Source organism: Aspergillus heteromorphus (assembly GCF_003184545.1).
Source record: "Aspergillus heteromorphus CBS 117.55 chromosome Unknown BO70scaffold_23, whole genome shotgun sequence".
Taxonomy (NCBI): Eukaryota; Fungi; Ascomycota; class Eurotiomycetes; order Eurotiales; family Aspergillaceae; genus Aspergillus; species Aspergillus heteromorphus.
The window spans coordinates 182,541-205,144 of NW_020290428.1; the positions used below are offsets into that span (position 1 = coordinate 182,541).

The 22,604-nt window shown below is 54.3% G+C and overlaps 9 protein-coding genes and 2 non-coding genes across 11 annotated transcripts; 4 read left to right on the top strand and 7 right to left on the bottom strand.

Annotated features, from left to right (window-relative positions):
* Positions 1–1,389: 1,389 nt before the first annotated feature.
* On the bottom strand, positions 1,390–2,346 carry eng2 (putative GPI anchored endo-1,3(4)-beta-glucanase; the record flags this gene model as incomplete). The annotated part of the gene is made up of 1 exon (XM_025539546.1): positions 1,390–2,346. A coding segment is annotated over one exon (957 nt), but the record flags the coding sequence as incomplete, so codon positions are not given.
* Positions 2,347–2,535: 189 nt separating this feature from the next.
* On the bottom strand, positions 2,536–3,214 carry BO70DRAFT_104596 (uncharacterized protein). The gene has a single exon (XM_025537820.1). The coding sequence runs from the start codon at positions 3,116–3,118 to the stop codon at positions 2,726–2,728; it is 393 nt and encodes a 130-aa protein (XP_025396980.1). The 5' UTR covers positions 3,119–3,214; the 3' UTR covers positions 2,536–2,725.
* Positions 3,215–5,503: 2,289 nt separating this feature from the next.
* BO70DRAFT_104653 (bZIP transcription factor) lies at positions 5,504–7,476 on the bottom strand. Its single transcript, XM_025537822.1, has 2 exons — positions 5,816–7,476; positions 5,504–5,764 (listed from the first exon to the last, which is right to left on the bottom strand). The coding sequence occupies exons 1-2, from the start codon at positions 7,023–7,025 to the stop codon at positions 5,673–5,675; spliced, it is 1,302 nt and encodes a 433-aa protein (XP_025396981.1). The 5' UTR covers positions 7,026–7,476; the 3' UTR covers positions 5,504–5,672.
* A 274-nt stretch (positions 7,477–7,750) lies between these two features.
* On the bottom strand, positions 7,751–9,760 carry BO70DRAFT_364308 (O-phospho-L-serine:2-oxoglutarate transaminase). The gene is made up of 10 exons (XM_025543777.1): positions 9,613–9,760; positions 9,436–9,554; positions 9,193–9,367; positions 8,972–9,140; positions 8,793–8,915; positions 8,719–8,744; positions 8,484–8,669; positions 8,245–8,437; positions 8,104–8,194; positions 7,751–8,050 (listed from the first exon to the last, which is right to left on the bottom strand). The coding sequence occupies exons 1-10, from the start codon at positions 9,717–9,719 to the stop codon at positions 7,965–7,967; spliced, it is 1,275 nt and encodes a 424-aa protein (XP_025396982.1). The 5' UTR covers positions 9,720–9,760; the 3' UTR covers positions 7,751–7,964.
* Positions 9,761–10,132: 372 nt separating this feature from the next.
* BO70DRAFT_t249 lies at positions 10,133–10,222 on the bottom strand. Its single transcript has one exon. It is a non-coding gene; the product is annotated as a tRNA-Asp (tRNA).
* A 483-nt stretch (positions 10,223–10,705) lies between these two features.
* BO70DRAFT_364309 (uncharacterized protein) lies at positions 10,706–12,172 on the top strand. The gene is made up of 4 exons (XM_025543778.1): positions 10,706–10,895; positions 10,970–11,232; positions 11,360–11,706; positions 11,853–12,172. Exons 1-4 carry the CDS (start codon positions 10,791–10,793, stop codon positions 12,089–12,091), a joined length of 954 nt encoding a protein of 317 aa, XP_025396983.1. The 5' UTR covers positions 10,706–10,790; the 3' UTR covers positions 12,092–12,172.
* An 807-nt stretch (positions 12,173–12,979) lies between these two features.
* Positions 12,980–13,602, bottom strand: BO70DRAFT_104701 (uncharacterized protein). The gene has a single exon (XM_025537823.1). The coding sequence runs from the start codon at positions 13,511–13,513 to the stop codon at positions 13,127–13,129; it is 387 nt and encodes a 128-aa protein (XP_025396984.1). The 5' UTR covers positions 13,514–13,602; the 3' UTR covers positions 12,980–13,126.
* Positions 13,603–15,519: 1,917 nt separating this feature from the next.
* On the bottom strand, positions 15,520–16,164 carry BO70DRAFT_104757 (uncharacterized protein). Its single transcript, XM_025537824.1, has one exon. It carries the CDS (start codon positions 16,061–16,063, stop codon positions 15,722–15,724), a length of 342 nt encoding a protein of 113 aa, XP_025396985.1. The 5' UTR covers positions 16,064–16,164; the 3' UTR covers positions 15,520–15,721.
* A 125-nt stretch (positions 16,165–16,289) lies between these two features.
* BO70DRAFT_t239 lies at positions 16,290–16,379 on the top strand. Its single transcript has one exon. It is a non-coding gene; the product is annotated as a tRNA-Pro (tRNA).
* Positions 16,380–17,489: 1,110 nt separating this feature from the next.
* BO70DRAFT_364314 (uncharacterized protein) lies at positions 17,490–18,490 on the top strand. Its single transcript, XM_025543779.1, has 2 exons — positions 17,490–18,061; positions 18,193–18,490. Exons 1-2 carry the CDS (start codon positions 17,789–17,791, stop codon positions 18,394–18,396), a joined length of 477 nt encoding a protein of 158 aa, XP_025396986.1. The 5' UTR covers positions 17,490–17,788; the 3' UTR covers positions 18,397–18,490.
* Positions 18,491–20,494: 2,004 nt separating this feature from the next.
* On the top strand, positions 20,495–22,184 carry BO70DRAFT_354705 (translation initiation factor eIF-2B subunit family protein; the record flags this gene model as incomplete). Its single annotated transcript, XM_025541880.1, has 2 exons — positions 20,495–20,637; positions 20,696–22,184. 2 exons carry the CDS (start codon positions 20,495–20,497, stop codon positions 22,182–22,184), a joined length of 1,632 nt encoding a protein of 543 aa, XP_025396987.1.
* Between the last annotated feature and the right edge of the window lie 420 nt (positions 22,185–22,604).

The window sequence follows — 22,604 nt, forward strand, 5'->3', positions numbered from 1 at the left end:
GCCGAGGGACAGCTTGTTGGCGGCGCCGGTGTAGACAGGCGTCACGGGAGTGGTCGCGGAGGCGGCGCCGGAGGTGGATCCAGAGCTGGAGTCGGAGCTGGTACCGGAGGAGCCGGACGTGGCGGACGTGGCGGACGTGCCCTGCGCCGAGGTGGGAGCGCTCTTGGCTACGGCGGCGGAGGAACGAACCAGGCCGCTGGGAGAGACCACGTACGAGCTGGGGGCCGAGCTGTAGACAGCCGCGCGGGACGGGACGGAGCTGGAGCTGTCGTCGCCGCTGGCGTCGGCGCTGACGCCACTCACAGTGGAAGGAGTGGCAGAGGCGCCGACGGCAGCTGCAGATGAACCCTCGCCGTTGGCCTCGGCGCTGGCACCGCTGGGAGTGGAGGGGGTGGCAGAGGCGCCGATAGCAACTGCGGAGGAAGAACTTTCAGCCTCCGCACTAGCACCGCTGACAGTGGACGGCGTAGCAGCGGCAGCAGGGACGGCCTCGGAAGAATACCCCTCGCCGTTAGCCTCAGCACTGGCACCACTGGGAGTGGAGGGGGTGGCAGAGGCGGCGGGAACAGCCTCAGAAGAGTAGCCCTCACCGTTCGCCTCGGCGCTGGCACCGCTGGGAGTGGAGGGAGTGGCAGAAGGACCGACAGCAGCAACAGAGGATGAGCCTTCACCAGCCTCAGCGCTGGCACCGCTGACAGTAGAAGAAGTGGCAGCGGCGGCGGGAACAGCCTCGGAAGAGTAGCCCTCACCGTTCGCCTCAGCACTGGCACCGCTGGGAGTGGAGGGAGTGGCAGAAGCACCGACAGCCGCCTGAGAAGCAGAGAAACCTTCACCGGTCTCGGCGCCAGCACCGCTTACAGTCGTAGCAGCAGCGGCGGGAACGGCCTGAGAAGAGGCGCCCTCGCCATTAGCCTCAGCACTGGCACCGCTGACAGTCGAAGGCGTAGCAGCGGCAGCAGGAACAGCCTCAGACGAAGACCCCTCACCGTTAGCCTCGGCGCTGGCACCGCTGACAGTCGAAGGGGTAGCAGCGGCAGCGACGGAGCCACTGGCCTCGGAAGCGGCACTCGCGGCGGCAGCGGCGGCAGCAGAGGAGCTGGCAGCAATGGGGCAGTAGGTAGTCGTGACGGTGATATACTTGGTGGTCTTGGAGACGGCGGACGAGCCCTCATCGGCAGAAGCACCGGCGACAACGGCAGCGGAGGTGGTGGGGGTGGAGGCGTCGGTCAGGGTCTCGGAGTCGACGGCGGAGACGGCAGCAGAAACGGGAGCAGTGGTGGCAGCAGCGGATTCGGTAGCGGCGGAGACGGTCTCAGCGACAGAGGCAGTCTCGGAGACGGCGGCGGCGGTAGAGACACCCGATGCGACAGCAGTGGAGTTGCCGGTCTGGAAGATTTCAATGTAGTTGATTTCCCAGTAGGACTGCTCGAAGGCGGTGGGGTTCTCGGCGACGTAGGCGACACAGCTCTTGAACGAGCTGCTGCTGTCGCTGACGGGGCAGCCGGAGGTGCTGTAGACGCCACCGGCCCAGTCGCCGCAGAAGGTGGTGTCGAAGATGAAGCGCTGGGCCTTGAACCTTTCGGAGAAGTCGCAGGAGCCCTGCATGTGGGCCATGGGGGTGCCGAATGCGGTGATGTTGGGGGTGCCGTCGGTGATGGAGGCGGGGATGGCGTCGCGGGCGAAGAACCAGAACTTGAGATATTCGTTCGTCCACTCCATGGCGTACACCCCACCGCCGTTCTCGTTGAACTCGGTGCCGGAGGAGCCCTCAGTGCCCTTGACCACACATCCGCCGGTGCCGGCGTCTTCGCCGCACTGGGTCGTGGACAGCGTGCCGGTCATGGTCTGGCTGGAGATGTCGCAGGTGCCGCTGGTGTGCAGAACGATCTCGTTGGCCTCGTTCTTGTTGACGCCCTCGATGATGTCGATCTCGCCGTCGTCGGGCCAGTTCGAACCCGTGGACCAGAAGGCGGGCCAGGTGCCGCAGGCGCTGCCGGGCATGTGCGCCAAGTCGATGATGAACAGACCTTGGTCGTAGTACTTGTTGCTCTCGATGCGGACCGACTCACGGCCGGCGCCGGTGGTGCTGATTGTATTCGTGTGGTCAACCCCTATGTAGAAGCTGCCGTTGGTGTTAACCTTGACCAAGCCGGTGCTCTCGGCATAGCTCTGGTTGGAGTAGGTGACGAAGCCATTGGTGGGATCGGCGCCCGTGTAGAAGTCGAACAACTCGAGGAAGTCCTCGCCCTTCCAGGTCTGGACCAATTCGTAGCTGCTGGCGGTAGCGGGCAGGATCATCGAGGAGAGGGCGAGCGACCCTACGCTCCATAGTAAGGAAGAAGGCATGGTGGCTGTGACTGTATTGTCAAGCAGGATCTGTGTTGTGATTAGAGGTGAAGCCCCAAGGACTGGCAAGGATGTAGAGATCCAAAGGCTGCAGCCGCCGAACGATCGACGCAGGCAAGAAAAGAATGAATGGCAGACAGCCGTCTAGGCTGTCAAGAGGTCGAAAGGAAGGTGATACAAAGTGCAGGAATCAATCGCGAAAGAAAGATGGTAAACGGTCCGGCAGGGACCAAGAAGAAGAAAGGCAGAGAATGTGCAGGCAAAGTGAAATATGTCAATGCATGACGAGGCCTGGGGCCGGGCGATATAATAATAATAACAGCAGCGGCCAGCCCACTCTTCCCGGCGCTGGTCAATGGGCCATTCACCGGCGGCAACACTAATTGGCAGACTGGCCACTGCAGGCACCAGGCGAATCGGTCGAAGTCGAGGGCGCCTTCATTCTTGGGCCAGGCATGTCGAGTGGAGCGGCGACAAAGAAGCGCAGCGTGGTGGTGGGACCTGAAACGCGAGCCGCCAGGCCAGCGGGATAAGATGAAACAGGAGAGGCGTGAGGCGCCCAAAGATGCGACTGGGTTTCCCAAGGTGCGAGCCTATTTGTTCGCTCTACTCCGTATCTACCAGCTAGATAGCTACCACCCCAGTCTTGTCTCGATGGGTGCCGTATTCGCAGGCGATCCCTCGCGAATACCTGCCCGAATGCCGCATACCGTACGGCGTCTCCGCCAGACAGGCAGGTATCCAGGTGGTGAGGTCCCAGCAACGGGCGCATTCCCAGCCGGTGACAACGGGGCCCGATTGCCGATCCGGGGGCACCAATGGACGGGCGTGAAATAGGTTGCAGGTCGAGTCGAATCGAGTCTAGATGGAGTCTGGACGGTGGACACTGGCAGGGTGGGGAAGGCCGGCCGCGCCGTCGTTTCTCAGGATGCAGTCCGACCGGACTAGCAGTCTATCTTCATGTATTAATGACAGGCATCGTGCAAAGTGCCAAAGATGGATGTATGTACGTCTGGCATCCACATTGGCGGGCTGAAGCCCCGGTCGGCATGACTGCAGCAGATGGATGGGGAAGGAGGAAGGAGGAAGGAGGAAGGATGGAGAAGAATGCAAGCAACAACAGGAATAAAGCACACGCGGCCCAGGCGGGTTTAGCCCGGACCAGCCACGGCCTGCGCCCCCTGTTGCTGTGGCTGTCTATTTCCATTCCACATTTATTTCCCCCCACTACGAATCAATGAAGTAAGTTATTAATAAGTTATTATTAAGTTATGAACGAGTCAACAGTCTCTTTCTTCCCTTTAATTCCAATCCCCCTCCGTATCCTGAACTTTAATCTCCGGGTGCTTTCTCGAGGAATGATCCCATCTCTATATTTATCCTTGGCAGTTACTCCGTACTGAGGTACTTATGTACTTACCTTGGCTCCCCCTGAAAACAAGGCGTGGGTGTAAATGTTCGGTCACCCGTGTTGCAACTTGCAACAACCAACAACAGTAAAGTGTCAGTGTCTTTCCGACCAACCACTTAATGACATGAAATAAACACCTTACCTGTCATGACTCGTGTGTGTGTAATTCTAGGGTAAAGACATATAACAAAGCAGCATCGGGTCCAAGAAGAGAGTCAAAGCAAATAAATATCAGCCATATTAATGTTAACTAACACCCTGATGGCCTAGGGAACATAACATAACAGGCTATAGTATTTCCCGCCTCTTCCCAGGGCCTGGACTAGCTCTCAATGCGCACAGTGGGCAGTGTGTATAGTGCATACGTACGCAAGACCCAACGCAGGTCCCATGAGTTCCTGTTCCAGCTGTCACTGACACCTCTCCAATCTCATTCTTTCACCTGTCACAACTCACAACTCACAAAGCACTGTTTCAGCTTTCCACAGCTACAGACCGCCCAATTATTCTCTTCCTAATCAATCATCTAGATAGATAGATTATCCAGGCGGTGTGCTTTCGTCCAGGACTAGACTAATTCATGTAATGGTCTGGTCTGGTCTAGTCTGGTCTGGTGACAGCTGGATCGGCCCCAGTTGATGTCTCCTCCATCTCCATCCATCATCTCCAACGGCCCGTAAGCTTGTTCGGCTCCACGCAAGGACAAGTGTAAGTAAGTGCAAGTTCACAGATCACCTCAGATCCTTTGCGATTCCGGTCTAGCCAGTGTCGGTGCCAGGAAATTCAAATGCAGTAAGTAGACAACCAACCATCCGGATCGGACGCATACCATACAGAGTCCATAGGTAGACATTCGCTCGCGACGCAGCCAGTCGACACTACAGTCCATCTAGTCTACTCTACTGTACATATCTACTCCGTAGCATGACCTGTCTGTACTGTACGGAGTACAGTCGAACGATACAGAAGGTCTAGGGTAGGGTCTAGAGTCTAGAGTCTAGAGGGGAAATGAAGACAAGACGCCATTCAGGGGGGCTAATTTCCGAGTACTAATAGTTCCAGTTCCAGTCCCGGAAGTAGGAGTAGTCCGTACTCCGTAAGTAGGTAGGTAGGTAGGTAGGTAGCCTGTAGGTAAGTAAGTAGGCAGGTACATCATGCGATGTTGACTTGGGTGCCTACCCTACCCGACTCCCTGCAGACCAGTTCTAAATATATCGCTGGCTGGCTGGCTGGCTGGCTGGCCGGTCGGGCCACCACATCCCGCTTGCTCGAAATCTAGCTCTAAAGCTGCAGACTCGCGCAATTTCACGGGTAGTAGGGTGACACAGTCACACAATGTCGCCGAGTTCTTCACGGGGAAGGATCCGCTGCGCGAAAGCTGCCAGGTGCCAGGGCGGTTCTGCAGGCTGCACACTGCATACGGCGCTGCATCCTCGGGTACCCGGCGCGCCGATTGGGGATAGGACTGTGCAGGCCTCTGCTTCTGAAGATCATGATCTTCGAGAATGGTCTGATCTGGTCTGGTCTGGTCGGAAGGTTGTCCCGCTGTGTCTCATAGGCCCGACGTCAAGCTTCTAGACACGGACACGGGGCAGTTGTTCGATTTGCAAGAGGTGGGTGCGGGCCAGAGCCTATGCAATGGCCATTTGCCGTTTCAGTCAAGATTGGCATGGTCCCCGCTCGTGGAGAGTGCAGATCGGCGGCGTCATGCATGTTGAGGAAAGACCAGAATCTTCTGGTTCCTCGTAACCCGCGTAGAGCGAAACGTAAGGCCGTCTGGGCGGTTGGTCCTTATTCCTATTCGGAGTTCCGCGACCGGGGAGCTTGATTCGAAGCGTACAGAAGGCTGGTGTTGTCGGCCGTATCGGTTGATGGTGGGAGTGCAATGTTCCGTCATTTTTAGACGCGATCCCACTCAGACCCATGCACAACTCCGTATAGCCTCCTCCACATCCCCGCGACGGAAGCCCGGCGTCCACCCAAGGCAGATGGCTTTCGCAGTCAACGCTATCCAGAAATTAGTATCCACCGGCAAATTCAACAGAAAGAAGACCATACTTTGTATCAGACGCGCCTCATTAATCGCAACTCTGGCGGGATACTGCGCGAGGTTCTCCGGAGGATACGAGAAAAAACGAATGCCCCTCTCGCGGATATGCCCCTCCAAGTCCCCCATGTCAAACCATTCTCCTTGGAGCTGCTGCTGTATATCCTGGGGGAGGTGCGATAGCGATTGAGCAGAAACCGGCTGCAGACCGGGCCGAGACTGCTGGCCGTTGGGCAAAGCCCGAGGATAATGGGTCCCAGCACCACCGAGACTGAAGAACGGAATCCCTCCCCACTTCTCGAAGCGCTTTCGGGTTTCCTTTTGGTTCAGCGCTAGTTGGAAATACGACGCGAGACGCTTTCGGTCCATTATCTGAAGGGTGAGGCAAAAGTGCTTCTGTAGCCGCTCCAGGGAAATGCTCTCGTCGGTGAGGGCCAAGCACCCCTGGTACACGCACGACATGTGCAGTTTATCGATGAAGACGAGCAGATCCATTTCGGATGTCTCCGGCGACTCGAAGAACCGCGGGGAGCTGCTGTGTTGTCTGGCGTGTAATCCTCCAATGTTCAAGTACGAGTTAGAGTCGAAGCTGGAAGGAAGACTCTCCAGGTCCACGAGCGGAGATGTCTGACTATGCTGCTCATGCGTCATCGATGGCGAGGCCTCTTCGGTCTGCGGCGGCGAAACAATCGGTGACTCATGGTCGCTATCCTTACTAGCCTCTCGAGCCAGAGAAAGACACGTCTGCACGGTATCGCGCAGATGCTGCGCCATAACCGCATTCGACGCCAACATGTCCGACTGGACCAGCTCCTCACTGAACGAGAGCACCGCGGTACTCATCTTCTCCACAACATTCTCTAGCTCGGAGATGCGACTCTTGAGGAGCGAGACGTTGGCCTCTTTCCGGGAGCGGTATGCGCGTTGCGCGAGACGGATCTGTCTCCGGCGTCTCTGCCCAGGTATATCAATGAGCCGCGGACGAGAAACAAGAACAAAAGCGATCCGCGCGTACCTCTTCTGGATCCTCGGCCATGGAGCCCTCGACGACTTTCCGCGGGCGACCTCGTTTATTGACGGACGACGCAGTGGGGGGGTCGTTGCTGCGAGGGCGCTTGGGAGGCTTTGTCGCGGGCTGGCGCGATTGCGGAGGCGGAGGCGGATGCGGAAGCGGAGGCTGAGTGGCCTGCATGTTGCGATCGTGCTCGTAAGGTGAGCCATTTACGACAAGGCCGGGAAGTAGCGGCGTCTGTGAGAATCGGGGTCTTCCCTGCGGCTGTCGCATGCGTTCCGGCACGGGGTATGAGCAAGCGGACAGCAACGAGGTGATCTGCGTGGCGGAAGTATCCGAGGGCACATATCGAGAGCCGAAGAAGTGCTCGTTGAGACTTTCCCAGGGCACTAGGGCGGTGTCTGGGTCCAGAGTGTCTCCTTTCGAGTACTGGAGCGACATTTCATCGTTTGTGGTGGTGGCCTGTTTAGACGGAGAGCAGGGGGGAGATCGAACTCGCGATCAGAAATAACTAGTGTTGAACGCCTGATTGCTGACATACCCCGTTGCCACCTGTCACAGGAGCCATCGAGCCATCCCGTCTCAACAGTCTTTCATTCTCTGTTAGCGTGGACGGGATCAGGCACGCAAGGGTCTAGCCAGTCTGGACAGGCCCCGAGGCCGATAGGGCGGGATGGGTTCCTGGTTGGGAAGGTGATGGGGATGAGTTGGGGAGAGTTGGGGAGAAGAAGAACCTCGGCTCGGAGTGTTCACTAATCATTACTCGCGATTATTCGATCAGCCCGACCGTCCCGTCGCACAATGATTGATCGGCACCGGCCTGAGGCATCACTCCCCAGCAGCCAACTACATCACCAAGTTGATCATCCAGGAGGCTATTTATTCAGTTCATAGATTTGACAACACATTATCTATCATGACACAGTCTTGATCAATTCATATTTCATAATTTTACGTGCACAAACACAGTCAACGGATCACACTGTCGTTGAGACAGCCATTCTACGAGGCTAGCTAGTCTTCCAAAGTTGAATTCAAACATGTTGCCCCCAAATCCCGCCTGTATGTAACCCACAACACCCGGTCGTACCCAATATTAATGCTTTTCGGGGATGCAAATGCCACTTTTACACATCTACTGCGTCACTCTATGCCGTAGCGAACTCCTTCAGGTACACCACCAGCTTCTCGATGCCGGATTCGGGGATGGCGTTGTAGTTGGACGCGCGAATGCCTGGAAGGGAGTTAGTACTGGCGATGGGTCATGGCCAAGGGTACGGTACTCACCTCCAACGCTTCTGTGGCCCTTCAGTCCGGTGATGCCGCGCTCGACGGAGCCCTTCAGGAAGGCCTTCTCCGCCTCGTCGACGTTTCCGCCCTGTTGGGATTAGCGGGTATCACTATCGGTCAGGAATATGCAGGGCATACCTTGATCACGCGGAAGCAGGCGTTCATCCGGGAGCGCACGCTCTTGTCCGGGACAACCTTGTACACCTCCGGGTAGGCGTCAAGCGTCTCGTAGATGAGCTTGGCCTTTCTGTCGGCCACGGCCTGCTGGCCATCAACCTTGTCCGGGTACGTGGCAAGGAGCTTCTTCAGCACCTGGCCGGCGATGTAGACACTGGATTGCATTAGCGAGCGGATTCACAAGCCGGTTGTGGCCTTACTCGAAGATGGGGAGGGTGTTGTAGAGACTGTTGTTCTTGGCCGCAACGGAGTAGTCGAGGATGGCGGGGGCGATCGGCAAGCCGAGCTTGCGCAGGATGGCAGGAGACGCGAGAGGAGAGACCGGGGGGAGGAGATCCTTCTTGATGATCACGCCCGTGATTCCAGCAACACCCAGGTTCTTCTGACTTGTAGGGATTAGCGCGAGGGGTAGGGATATTGGCACCGGCGTCTTACGCTCCGAAGAAGATGATGGAGTAGTTCTAGCCACAGTTAGCGTTTGGTCGCTCCCGAACGTGGGATGTGCGTACCTTGACGGGGATCCGTCTTGACAGGATGGTGGAGGAGTAGTCTCCGATGACAATGGGGTCCTCGTCGGTTCCCTTGGGCTCCAGGACCTTGGGGAAATGGGGGTATTCGACGCCGTCGACGGTCTTGCGAGCAAAGATCGTCAGCAACTGTTTGCGGCACAGATAAGACAACCACACACCTCGTTCTCACACATGTAGACCATAGCAGCCTTGGAGCTCAGCTTCCAGGTCGACTCGTCCGCGATCTTTCCGAACTTGCCATCGTTGGCCGTCCTCGAGTCGCTCGCGATGTTAACGTATTCGGGTCCCAGAAGACGGAGGGCTTCCTGGCTGGCCTTGAGCGACCATCTGCAGAGCCAATTAGTATGGGCAGTCTGCCATCGACGGACGGGGTACTTCCGATCCAGTCACCAGGTAGTCCAGACGGAGGTCGGACTCGACCTTCTTGCGCAGCTCGTTCAAGACCTCCTCCTCGCTAATATCTCCGCGCTCCTTGACAATCTGCTGCCTCTGCTTCTCCACCCAGATGCCCACGAGGTTGTAGACGGTCGCGTCGAACTGGCCGGATCCACCACCTGCGAGGCGTCAGCGGGGTGCCGACGCGATGCGATGCGATGCGATGCGACCGGGGGGGGGAAAGTACCTTGCAGGAAAAGGATCTCATAAGAGGAGGGGATGTCCAGGAAGTTGGCCAGGTCGGCCTTGGCGGCGTTCAGGATGTTGGTCGCGATTTCGCTGCGATGGCTGTGCTCAGCCAGACCCCTAGGAAAGCCAGTTAGACAGACGGTCGCAGATAAGATGGCGGATCGGAGCCCCTCACAGGCCGGTCTCCTGGTAGTTCTGCAGGGCGTCGGCGGCGGTCGCGAGGACGTCGGTGGGGAGGCTGGCCGGGCCAGCGCCCAGGTAGGTGATGTCTTCTCTTCTCATGGCGGCGGGGATGGCTGGGGAATTGGGGATGGATGGAGACGTGCGGAGGATAAGGGATTTGGGTGACGTGCTCGCGATCGTGAGTCACTTTTGCAGGGACAGGGAATTTACATAACCCCCCCCCCCACCCGGACAGCTGGGCGGCTCCGAGACCGGCTGTATGCCACTGGGTGGGTGGAGGGCATTGTGCTGCATTCTTCGGTGGGAGGTGGAAGGGAAAATCAAGGTGATACAAGGCAAGGGGAGGCAGTCACAGGAACGGATCAAGCAGGAGGCTCCCAGTCCGGAAGATGCAGAGACCTGGTGTCTAAGTAGATGTAGACAGTCGAGATACAACGCGGACTCCGTACGGGCGGAGGAGGAATTTCCCGATGCAGTCTAGCGCGACAGATGCAAAAAGTGCAAAAAGAAATCTCCTCGACTGGGAGTCGAACCCAGGTCTCCCGCGCTTGTTCCTGTTCAGGAGTGACAAGCGGAAATCATGACCGTTAGACCATCGGGGATTTGCTATATATTACGTAGTAGGTTTTGGACTTCTCACGCAAGACCAACACAGTAGTATAGAACAAATCATCTTCGCCTGCCCAGTTTGCTCTCTGGTTTCTATATCAGATATATATGACTGTCCACATAGCTCTTTTTATCAACTAAAGACTCAGTTTTGCACTGAATTGGTCTCATATGTTGCCTGCCTCTATCGTTTCGCAGGCCGGACAATATATATCCACAGCGATACCCAATCCCCAAATGGTCACACCGTGACCCCATTAATTTGTGCTCGATACAATGAATTCCATCAAATATCATAACCCCTGCCTAGTAATAACCAGGAGCACTAATCTCCTAATGAGCCCCCCCCCCAAATTTTCGAAACCCGCAGCGCCCCTGTCAAACCACCCGACAATCAGACATCGACATCGACATCGACATCGACATCGACATCGTGATCAACCAGAAATGTGGGGCTGCCCGCACCGATCCATCCACCATCCACCAACTTCAACCCATAGTCTATCGACACTCCACTCCATTCCACCTCCAACATCCCCCAACCAACTAATCAACCCAATCATGACCATCATCGCCGTAGCCGGCGGTACCGGCGGCGTAGGAAAGACCATCGTCGAGACACTGCTCCAAGAACCCAAGCACCAGATCATCATCCTGAGTCGCAACGTAGGTCCCCCAGCCAGACACCCAACCAACCACCGGCCAAGCCCACCACAGACACGCACTCACAAGCCAACCAGGAACCCAAAGAAGAGAAAGAAGAAGAAAAAGAAAAAGAAGATGGCACCCTCCCAAAAGCCCCACACGTACAGATCGACTACAGCAACATCTCCGCCCTCACCCAAACCCTCGAACAACACGCCATCCACACAATCATCTCCGCGATCACCATCTTCGACGACGAGAACAGTCAAGCGCAATTGAACCTGATCCAGGCCGCTGACAACGCTACCACGACTAAGAGATTTATTCCGAGTGAATACTCGTTCGTTCAGACAGAAGAGTACCTCCTCCCTTTCTGCCCAGCCCATCCCATCACCCAGCAAAACCACCATCACCACCATCACCACCATCACCATCACCACCACCCCACCCCCACCAACACTAACACCAACACTAACATAAAAAAGCCTCCTCCCCATCGACCCCAGCATAAAATACTGGCTCTCCGCCGCGAAAGCCCTCCAAACCAGCAACCTGCAATACACGCGCATCATCCCCGGCTTCTTCATGGACTACTGGGGGATGCCGCACGCGCGGAGCCATCTCTCGCCGCACGTGTTCGGGATCGACATCCCGAACGGCCGGGCAGCGATCCCGGGGGACGGAAACGATACGCTGTGCATGACGTACACGTATGACATGGCGGCGTTTCTGGTGAGGATTCTTGAGCTGCAGGTGTGGGAGGAGTTTAGTGTGGTGGTGGGGGATGAGGTTACGTATAATCAGCTTTTGGGGATAGTGGAGGGTGTTACAGGTATGTCCCTCCTTCCCCCTTTTTGGTTTTGTTTCTTTTGTTTGTTTTGTTTTTTTTTTTTCTTTTTTTCTTTTTTTTGATATTTGGGGAATGAGTGTGGATGGGTGTGGATTGAGCTAATGATGATTATGATTGAAATGGAACAGGGAGAAAGTTCGAAGTGGTGTACGATAGTATTGAAAAGGTGAAGAAGGGAGAGGTCACTGTCCCGGCGATACCGGATGGGTATTCCGAGGAAGAGGCGCGCGAGATGACTGCGTTGGTGAGTCGGCTTACGATCTCCGGGGCGTTTGATCTGCCCCAGGAGCGTCTGAATGGTAGGTTTCCGGATCTGAAGCCGATTAAGGTGAGGGAGTTTCTTGATGTCTGGAGGGGGAAGTCGTGATATGATATGATATGATATAATATGATATGGTATGATATGATAGTATATGTGTATTGGCCTAGACTATCTACATATTCTATTTCCAGTTTATAGTTCATAGTTTATAGTTCATAGTCCTGGTCAGTTTAGTCTCCGATGTCGAAAATAAGAACAAAACCCACACCACACACCATAAAGTCAAATCAAATCAAATCAAATCAAATCAAATCAAATCAAAGAAAGTAAAACAAAACAATCCCCCCCACTCAATTGCACGGCCCACTTAATGAATCATCATCATCATCAACATCGTCGCTATCATCCTCCGCATCGTCGTTGCCGAACGGGGCATCGAAAATCAAGACATGGTCATCTCCTGCGATGATTTAGATTAGCACATCATATAATAAAGAATAGAACTTGATTTCCCCATCACGGATGATAGTATGATAAGAGAACTATCAAGGATGAGAGTAGGATATACCCAAGATGGTAACAGGATATAACCTAAGATGGTAACAGGATATAGTAAGATGATACTACTAAAACATACGGTCATGATCGTGATTATCACGCTTCGCCTTCAGAAGATTGACGCTGCCGAACTCGGTGTTCACGACGCGCGCGGCCATCTTGCTGACGTTCAGGAAGTCCATGAGGGACAGCTTGTCGTCGACGGTTTGGCTCGACATGGCGTAGCGTCTGTGTGCGATGGTCATAGAATCTTGGGGTGGTCGATCGGTTGGTCGATCGGACGGTAGATAGATAAATAGATAGATAGATAGATGGGTGGATGGATGGATGGATGAATCGATCGATCGATCGACCGAGGTAGATAGATAAGAGGGAGAAGAGAGAGAGAGAGAGAGAGAGAGAGAGAGATAGAAAAGATAGAAAGAGATGTCTGTCTGCCTGTCTGCCTGTCTATGTCTGTATCCGTATATTCACATGAAGATGCGATGCATGGAAACAAACCATCAACATCAACATCCAACCAGGATACTTATAGCGAGGGTATACCAAGGTTGCCACCGACGCCCCGAACCAGGGCTGACATCAGAGCCGGACCAAACCTGTTCCTTTGGACAGGCAAACTGGATGGGATGGTGTGCGTCTATTCCGTTCTAGGTAAGAGTTCTGCTTACGTCCTGGTGGGTGTTTTGGATTCCTTCCTTTTCGATGCACGCCTATATTTCTCGTCCTGTGGGAGGGCTTACTATGCCGAGTTATCCCCGTACATGGTTGATGGTTGATGGATAGCCAACCATGGCAGTTCAGTTCATTAAACGCCAGTCTCAAATTAAGTAAGGCAGGTAAGGTGAATGAATATTCGGACCCCGATGGAAGCAAGAGAAAAGAGAAAGAAAGACAACAGACGATAGACAACAGCCAACCCCAATCCCTAATCCATCCCCCTAATCCATCACCCACAATTATATCCATCAATCGAAATCATCCATATCCCAAGTCGAGTCCGACAACGGACCATCTGTCAAGCAAGAATCCAAATCAACCAACGTTTCTTCCCCATCTCCCAAACCCAAAGCAGCAAGCAAGCAGGGAAGCAAAGGAGGAAGATCGTCGTTCGAGGCAAGACAAGGCAGATGAAGGGAAGTAAACTCAAGATGAAGGAACGCTATACGTACATCCATCCTGGATAGAAAGGAGATACCCGATTGTTTCGACTAACGTGGGCGACGATTCCTCGGCATCAGGGACCGCGTCGATGAGGCCATGTGCCGCCGCCGCCGCAGCAGCAGAAGTGGTGGGATCCTGAACGAGGTCGTGATCGTGACTGTGACTGTGATCGGGATCTGCCTTTTCGTTGACGCCCACCTCCACCGTGACGCTGCCCACCTTGTCCTTTTCGGGCGCAGACATGGTGGGTGGATATCGACGGGGGTGTTGCTGTTGCTGTTGCTGTTGCTGTTGCTGTTGCTGGTTCTGGTCTGGTCTGATCTGTTTGTTTTGATCTGATCTGGTCTGGTTTGGTCTGTTCTGTTCTGCCCGATGCCCTAAATAGAAGAGAGACAAGACAACTGAAGGAGCAACGAGTGTTCACATCACAGTCGGTAAGTCAGTCGGTAAATAGTAAACGACCACCTATTATTTATCCATTCTCGTACCTCAACTTACCTCACTCTACCACCTCCCATCCCCATTATAATTTATAAACCCCCGAGCCCATCCCACCACCCATCCCATCCTCGCTTCTAAACCACTAACCACCAACCACCAACCACCAAACCATCAAACCAACAACATCCAGTCTTGACATCAGAAACCAGCTACCAGTTCTCCCACCCGAGGAAATCCCCACGGGGGAGCGCGTCTAGGTGGTCGAGCGGATCCAGCGATCAGATGATAAATAGAACGAGTTCGATGGATCAGTGCGAAACCGCGGACGGGGCGTCTGGGCGCAGGGGGCCAGTGCCCATTTGACGCCGTCATCGAGTGCCAGGCGACGTCTGCTGCTGGATGGGCTCGGGTGCCTTGGTTGGCGAGAACAGGATTCATGGTGCGGGTGGCTGGATAAGGTACACGTGAACCTTGTTTGGGTGGGATTAGGGTCGAAGATGACTTGGATCGCGCGGGGATGGACAGGACAGACAGGCAAGGTCTGTTTGTTGCTGGATGGGTGGGTGCGCTCTTTCTTTCTTTTCTCTCTTGTGAAGGACGTGCGCGTTGGGCAGGAGGGAGGGTGGATGAAGCTTTGGAGCCATCGTCGGGGAAGTTTAATCGGGTCGAGCAGACGGGGTTCGTTCATGTGGAGCTAGCCGGATGCTTGGTGGATAGCTGGTTCAGAAAGAAGGAAAGGAAGAAAGAGAGAGAGAAAGAAAAGCCAGGAGAGGTCGACCGCGCGATGAATCCTCACTACGACGAGGGCCCAGCAACGACTGCCTGCTCATGCAACTGCTCCTATATGGACCGACCATCTGATCTCGTATTAGATTCGATTGGGTTTGGCTAGCTCGGGTTCCGGCCTGGACATTAAGTACCCTAAGTAGACACCGTACCAAGCTCGGTTCAACGATGCTTCCGACCGTCTCCTCTTGAAGCGCGAGCGGAGCCTTGCTCATCAGCATCGGATATACGGCTGCTAGGACCTGAGCCCGAAGCCTGATCTCGCAGCGAAAAGTTTGCAATAACGTCTTGGATAAACTGCGATGATGTCCCAGCTGTGATCTTTTTGCCTGTCTCGATATAACGGCGTGAAAATACCTGCTATGAACCTTCAGACCTGCCATGAATTTTCCGATATAGTCCAGCAAAGGAAGACGATGTCGAGATGGCCGATTTCGTAGAGAGATAGCATTCCAGTCGCTCTTGTGGGGCGTCGGTTTCTCTTTTGAGTTTGTCCTCGAGTTGGAGGTTCTGTTGCAAGTAATGCGTCGACCAGTGAACTCGACCAAGAACTGTCTGTTCTCTGAGCCTCTCGACGGCTTGACATCTTGGATGGCGTTGGCTCGGGACGTAATAGAGGTTTTCTTGCTTTGCCCTCAACGAGGTGAAGACGTCTTGAAGCCGTGTCTTGGACGGGTAGGGAGAAGGGAGAGCTGGAGAGTATAAGACAAAATCCCTCAAGCTACGTACTAGTAACACTCGGAGGGAAGGGATTTGTTATGTGCAGTGAATAGCACCAAGTAACATTCACTGTGACCCAAGAACCCCTTCACAGGAGTCTCTGGCCCTCCCCTCAATGAGCCCAATGAATAGCAGAGCCAGGACCAGTCGCTCCTCTGGAAACGTAGATGCGGATGCACTATCTTGTGTAGTTTTCAGATATTGCTCCCGAAAACCAGCCCACAGATCCGTTTGCGCCCGAGGATAAAAAGGGTCGTTTCGCCAGAAGGCAGTAACAGCCTGCTGGACGCCATCCAGATCCATCGACATCGACCGACAACAATCGAAAGAGAACGAACTCGATATCATTCGCATCGACCTCCCCAAACCAATGCAACGTCGCCAGAGTTTCACCCATCGTTCTCGCATAGCACTGCATGTCGCGAGTTGAGACCCCGAGATCTTCCATCTGGTAGTTACTAGTGGGTTCTACTGCTGTAATGATGAGGTGGTTTATATCTCATTTATGCCGAATGTCGGTGAATATCGGAAGCTTCTGATAGAGAGGTTGCGCGTGTTTATATGTCAGATGGATCTTCTCTCTGTCTTTGATTTTTGCCTATGTTGCGTAAGTATGACGCCACTTTCACATCAAGCCCGGGTGGTCTAGTGGTATGATTCTCGCTTAGGGTTACAACCCAAGCATATCTGCGAGAGGTCCCGCGTTCGATCCGCGGCTCGGGCCTTGACATCTTCTTTTTTATTTTATCTCCCCGATCTTTCTCTTTTTTTCTTATTTCGCTCGGGTCGCATTTTTTTTTTTAACAAATGACAGGCAGACATGCTGGATGATGATGGATATAATAGATAGATAGACAGATAGATAGATAAATTGCTTGATGATTATCGATTTGGTGGACGATTTATTATTTTTATTCGTATTAATTATCATCATACCCGATTACATATGCACTCTTTGTTGGACGCCGACGGCAAGGGGGGGCGGTCATCCATGACTGCGGAGCTTTTTTTATATCCAAAACAAACACGTGTGTTACCCGGCATCAGTGCATGACAGGTACGGACAGACCAATTGACCCTCCTCGAGAGGTGCCAACAGCGCTGACCCCTTGGCGTGGGCTGGATGACCCGAGATCGTGATACTGGTGGGTGGTGTGCTTCTTGTGGTATTCGTGTATATACTACCATCCCAGTAACCACAGTAGGTAGAAAGAGCACCCCCGCGTTCGTCATTTATTATTTTCGTGACTGTTATCCAAGTTAAGTTGAGGCAGCTAGGAGGAAAGGGGACTAGAGCCGACGCAAGGGCCTCGGGCAGGCGGAAGAGACTCAATCAATGGGCGGCTGGGCGTCCCTGGATGCCCGGGGGACGGATGCAGCTTTCGTTCGCTGGCGACGTCGATGGGCTGGCCGATCCGATCTTCCCCTCTATCAACGAACACCAATTTTGGACCTCCCCCTCCGCCTCCAACAACACCTCGAATTCATGATTCCCCCCTCGCACCCAAGCAGTTACATAGAACCAATGAATCCCCCGCCACATCAGGCCAAGTGGGAACGGCTCCCAACGCAGCGAACGAACCGTGTCACCGTCGGGGTGACGTAAGGACGATCGCCATCCTGGGCGAGTCCGAGTTGGGCCCCGTGCCATGGCGGACGCGGACCGTGAGCTGGCATTCCTTTCCGTATAAACGCTGCTCGGATCCCTTCTCCCTTGTTCGCCCAGTGCCAGAGTGGTCGGGGGTTTTCATTTCTTCTGACTGCCACGTTTTTACTGGACTGTACTGTGGAAGATCGCGCGGGTACGCTGTCTTGCGGTGATTACGCTTTGGTGGTTGTTTCTTGTCTGTCTGCTCTGTTGTTGACGGGAGGTGACACTCGACTGTGACTGTGACTGTGACTGTGACTGCACTGCGACTGCCTACTCCATTCATCGCTACATTCAATACCTCAGATCTCAGGTATGCATCCTCAACCCCCCGACGTTATGATCACGTCCAACAGTCCAGTCCAGTCTGTCAGTCAGTCAGTCAATCAGTAGACTAATCTCATCTCATCCTATGACTCTTCAGATCTGGACCAACCGACCGCCCCACCTCGCAGCGTCGATCCACCATTATCACCACCACCACCATGTCCAACACGGTCATCCAAACAGTCGAAGACCCCATGCGGTGCGAACTATCCCGAAAACCCAACCCCAAACCCAAATCCCAAACAGGGGGCGCAGGCAGCGACTGCATCCTCAAGCGATTCTCGCAATGGCTCTGGCCGGCCTGGATGATGGCGGGGCCGGAGACCCGCGACTCATTAACAGATTCAACCAACCGGGCAACAAAGAAAACTAGCACATTCATCTCTACCTCAACCTCATCCTCTCCCACCTCCGCCTCCGCCTCCGACACAGTACAGTCAGGACTGCAGGATCAGTCCCCCGACACTCCAAACCCCACCACAACCACCTCCACCCCCACCACCACCAACAACAACAACAACCCCAACCCCCCCCACAAAACTACCCCTGCACCGCCTGCCAGAAATGGGGCTCGACGTGCGATCGCCAGAAACCGCGCTGTTCGCATTGTCTAGACCAGCAGATCCTGTGCTTCTACGTGGCGCCGCCGGTGCGGCGCTCCACGACGATGAAGCGCGCGGCGGTGTCTGCGGCGACAAAGGCGCGGGCGGCGCATGTGGAGGTTGTGAATTCGAATTCGACGTCGAGGGGGTTGTTGGCGAATTAGCGGAGAGGGGCGGGGATGGATGGATACATGGATCGATCTTATTGGACTACTTTATGATTTACTTAGCTGTTATATACAAATTTCTTTTCTTTTCTTTTTTTTTTTTTGCTCTTGGGGTGGGGGATAGATGGGGTGGGTAGGGTAGATGTAGAGGGAGTAAAGTATAGTTATGTACTCCTATCTATAGGTAAGGGGATGGTGGGATATGCCACTGCCTCGGTTGCGATTTCCATGGATATAAAAATAGACATGGATCTTGATATCATGTATATGGATATGGAGATGGATAAGGCCTAGAAGATGACCATGACCATGATCATGATAGCTGAAGATCTCACTACCAAGATATTCTCACTCTACTCTATTTTACCTCTACTAACCCGGAAAAGATGAAAGCAAGCTGCAACCGCAACACCACACTAACATAACAAACACAACAAAGCTGCTTTCTTATTGTATTGCCATTTGCCATTCTTATATAGGACTAGATGCTTATATACCAGATACCCCGGATCAGCAAAATGGCCCCCCGCAGGAGCAGAAGCCGGAGCCCCACGTACACTGTACATCGTACATACATTGTCTCAGTGCCGAATCACTCCTGTGTCTAGTCTAGTGTCTACCACATAAAGTACCTATGGACGCACGGAGGAGTCTTTGGTGATGTCCGGATGGGGGATGAGGGGATCTGATTGTTAGTTATGGTATATCATATACTCTGGGGACCGCGGGGGGGGGGAGGGCTATAATATGCCAGATATGTGATGTTATATGATGTGATGTGATGTGATGTTATGTGATGTTATGTGATGTGTTGTGATGTTATGTGATGTGATGTGATGTGATGGAATAAAAGAGGATAGGATAGAACAGGATGATATAATCCCCGAGAAAAGAACACAACACAACACAATCAACCAAACCCAGAAGGAAGAAAGGATGAAAGGAAGAAAGGAAGAAAGGAAGGAAGGAAGAATGAATGGATGGATGCAAACTCCCCACCAAGGCAGCCACACTCGCCACAAAACTCCCAATGAATCAGACTCCCGGACCCATTCCCGCCAACAGATTCCCTGGGCCGATCGGCGGTGATCTGCGCCGCGTTTTTACTTCTAAGAACCTTCCTTGGCTGTGAGCCTTTAGTTTGTGCCGAAGGGTTCCTGGGAGACATTGGATGGTAATTGGGTGGGTTGTGAGTTATTAGTTAGTTGATACGGGGCTTGGGTGAGATGTTATGTATAGTAAGTATACTATGGAGTACATTGTGTAATATGTTGAATGGGGTGATCTGGATGGGATGGGTGGGGGATGGGGAGGATAGAGTTGATGGAAGTTGTAAGTTTGAGGAAGGTTGTTCGGGGGGGATGGAAGAAAAAAAGAAAGAAAAAGAAGAATGATGCTGCTGCTGACTGGCTGGCTGGCTAACCTTGCGGCTGGAGCAGTGGCAGAGAGATAGGGAGGAGAGAGTGAGTGGGAGGGTGAGGGTACAGATAGACAGATGAACAGGCTGTCAGGTTATCAGGTGCAACAATTGCAAGGGTTGAACCGGTCTGAGGCAGTTTATACCGGGGGGGGAATGATCATTTGTCACTGTTGTCTGATGTGATGGCATGGCATGGCATGGCATGGCTCGTATAACCGTTGCCGAATGTTGACGTCACAACGGCGGGAGAAGAAGACTAAAGAGGAGGCAGCATCACTTAGGCTTCTTCTAGAGACTCCGGCAGTTGGTCCGATCCTGTCACGTCAACTTTAGCCTGTCGGTCCCGCAAGCCTATCGTCAGGCAATGCTTTCCATCGAATGAGGCCTTGATCCGCCCCTCCTTGTCTCGTGTCCGGTGTTTTCTTCTCCGCTCATATAAAGATTCCGTCTGCCTTCCATCCTTCTCTTCGGATGCTTGCTATATGATTGTTATCTGATTACCATCACTCTCTCCTGACCATCAGACACACCATGACCGCTCATATTCAAAAGACTTGCTTGAACTTAGATCCTTGCGGTCCCCGCACACCGTCTCATACCCACAGCCATAGCCATAGCCATAGCCACACCCATTCAGACTCCCCCCAGTCGCCATCATCATCATCATCGACCGCCATGCCCCCCGACTTCCCCGACCAAGACCAACCCCCCGTGGAGAAACGCTCCGTCGTCTCCTCCTTCATCTTCCGCTTCACCAACCCCTCCGAGCCCCCCGTCGTCGCGCTCTTCCAACGCAGCGACAAAGTCCGCACCTATCCGTATGTCTCCAATCCCATCCACCATCCATCCATCTTGTCCTCTCACTAACCCCATCAGCCACCACCTCGCCCCCATCGCAGGCTGCATCGAAACCACCGACCCGACCCCCCTCTCCGCCGCCTGGCGCGAACTCCACGAAGAAACCACCCTCGACAGCACCACCCTCACACACTGGCGGACGGGCAAGCCCTTCACCTTCCTGGACCCCAGCATCAACCGGGAATGGACGATCCACCCGTTCGCCTTCAAACTGACCTCACCCTCGACCACCACCACCCCGCCCATCAAAACCGACTGGGAACACACCAACTGGAGCTGGTACGACCCATCCACCATCCTCACCACAACCAACAACAGCATCCCAACCGTGCCCCGTCTCCGCACGTCCCTGAAACGGGTCTACTTCGAAAGCACGCTCCAACCCGCGCGCGCCGCCAAAACCCTCTCCGCCGGCCTCGACCGTCTCCGAACCGACCACACCAGCGGCTCTCAAGAACTCACCTCCATCGCCCTGGTCCTCTTCCGCGACTTCATCATCCACACCGGCGACCTGCTGCTCACGCACCCGGAGAAATGGTGGGAGACGGTCCGCCTCGCCGCCTGGCACCTGATCAAAAACGGCCGCGAGAGCATGGGCGCCGCCACCATGAACGCGCTGGTCGCCGTGCTCGACGAGATCGAGGATATCCTCGCCGACGAGAAAACCGGCGCCTACTGCGGCAATCACACCTGGGAGCGCGTGCTCACGGTGCTGGACCATCACCTGGCCAGTCGGAAGGGCCGCGCCGAGCAGGTGCGCGATGCCTTTGCCAATTACGTCCGGTTTCGGTTCCTCCACCACGGCGAGTCCAGGGACAGACTGGTCGTGTTGACGGTGTCGGCCAGTTCGACGATCCGGGATAGTATTCTCGATGCGTATGAGGGGCTGGACATCGACACGTTGGAGGTCAGGGTGCTGGAGTCGAGGCCGTTGTTTGAGGGCGCCAGTGTGGCCGCGTCCTTGGTGTCCGGGTTCCGGTCCCGGGTTCAGGATGTCCCCGGGAAGGATCTCCGGGTGAAGGTGTATACGGATGCCGCGGCGGCGGTGGCGGCCGATGGCGTGGATTTGTTGCTGCTGGGCGCGGATCGCATCTCGGTGGAGAAGGGCGTGAGTAATAAGACGGGGTCGTTGCCCGCCGTGTTGAGTGTCAGATATGCCAGTCCCGAGGCGCAGGTCGTCGTGCTGAGTGATCTCGAGAAGATCAATTGTCCCGGCAGCGTGGTGGATGATGAGCACCATGAGGAGAATGATCCCGCGGAGGTGGTGAGTGCCTGGCGCAATGATGGGGTCGAGGCGGTGCGCGTGCTCGAGGAGGGCATGGACGGCGAGTTTGTCGATGATCAGGGCTCGTCGAGGGTGGAAGTCAAGAATGTTTACTTCGAGTGGGTGCCGTTGTATATGGTTGATGCGTTTGTTAGTGAGGAGGGCGTTTTGGATGGGGGGCGTATAAGGGAGAAGTCGAATGACCTCGCGGAGACGGTCAATCGGTACTTTGAGGATCTGTAAATAGGATGATGTTTAGACTTGATTCTCATTCCTATTGAACAGGCAGGGCAGCAGAAGGACTGGATGGGGGTGAATAGACACTTAGTCTGGTGGTCATGTTTGGCAATCCGCGGATAGGGTTGTAGTATTTGGAATACTGGACTGGGACAATCCAGCCTGCCTGCAACTATAGAGTGAGCCTTCATCATTTATTCCAGTCCTCAGCTCTGGCATCATACAACCAAGAACCCAATAATTGTCTCTACTCCCTCCGCAAGAAGGGAAACATGGACCATGAAAGCTGCATAAACTTCTACCCAGAAGACAGCTCCTGCATATTCACCCGTCTCGGGGTATTTAAGATGGGACGAGTATGGAAAAGTAAAAAAAGTAAAAAACAGTCTCGTCTGCTTTTAATGCTATAGTCACAACCAAGCAGTA

Bases quoted from the DNA above. Each gene is read 5' to 3' on its own strand.
- BO70DRAFT_104596 (XM_025537820.1), bottom strand. From the start codon at position 3,118: ATGCGCCCGTTGCTGGGACCTCACCACCTGGATACCTGCCTGTCTGGC.
- BO70DRAFT_104653 (XM_025537822.1), bottom strand. From the start codon at position 7,025: ATGGCTCACCTTACGAGCACGATCGCAACATGCAGGCCACTCAGCCTC. The intron at 5,765-5,815 runs GTATGGTCTTCT...ATTTCTGGATAG, and splicing joins TGAGGCGCGTCTGATACAAA to CGTTGACTGCGAAAGCCATC.
- BO70DRAFT_364308 (XM_025543777.1), bottom strand. From the start codon at position 9,719: ATGAGAAGAGAAGACATCACCTACCTGGGCGCTGGCCCGGCCAGCCTC. The intron at 9,555-9,612 runs GTGAGGGGCTCC...TGGCTTTCCTAG, and splicing joins AACTACCAGGAGACCGGCCT to GGGTCTGGCTGAGCACAGCC. The intron at 9,368-9,435 runs GTACTTTCCCCC...GACGCCTCGCAG, and splicing joins TGAGATCCTTTTCCTGCAAG to GTGGTGGATCCGGCCAGTTC.
- BO70DRAFT_364309 (XM_025543778.1), top strand. From the start codon at position 10,791: ATGACCATCATCGCCGTAGCCGGCGGTACCGGCGGCGTAGGAAAGACC. The intron at 11,233-11,359 runs GTACCTCCTCCC...AACATAAAAAAG, and splicing joins TCGTTCGTTCAGACAGAAGA to CCTCCTCCCCATCGACCCCA. The intron at 11,707-11,852 runs GTATGTCCCTCC...GAAATGGAACAG, and splicing joins GATAGTGGAGGGTGTTACAG to GGAGAAAGTTCGAAGTGGTG.
- BO70DRAFT_104701 (XM_025537823.1), bottom strand. From the start codon at position 13,513: ATGGATATAATTGTGGGTGATGGATTAGGGGGATGGATTAGGGATTGG.
- BO70DRAFT_104757 (XM_025537824.1), bottom strand. From the start codon at position 16,063: ATGCGAGAACGATGGGTGAAACTCTGGCGACGTTGCATTGGTTTGGGG.
- BO70DRAFT_364314 (XM_025543779.1), top strand. From the start codon at position 17,789: ATGTCCAACACGGTCATCCAAACAGTCGAAGACCCCATGCGGTGCGAA. The intron at 18,062-18,192 runs GTACAGTCAGGA...ACCGCCTGCCAG, and splicing joins CCGCCTCCGCCTCCGACACA to AAATGGGGCTCGACGTGCGA.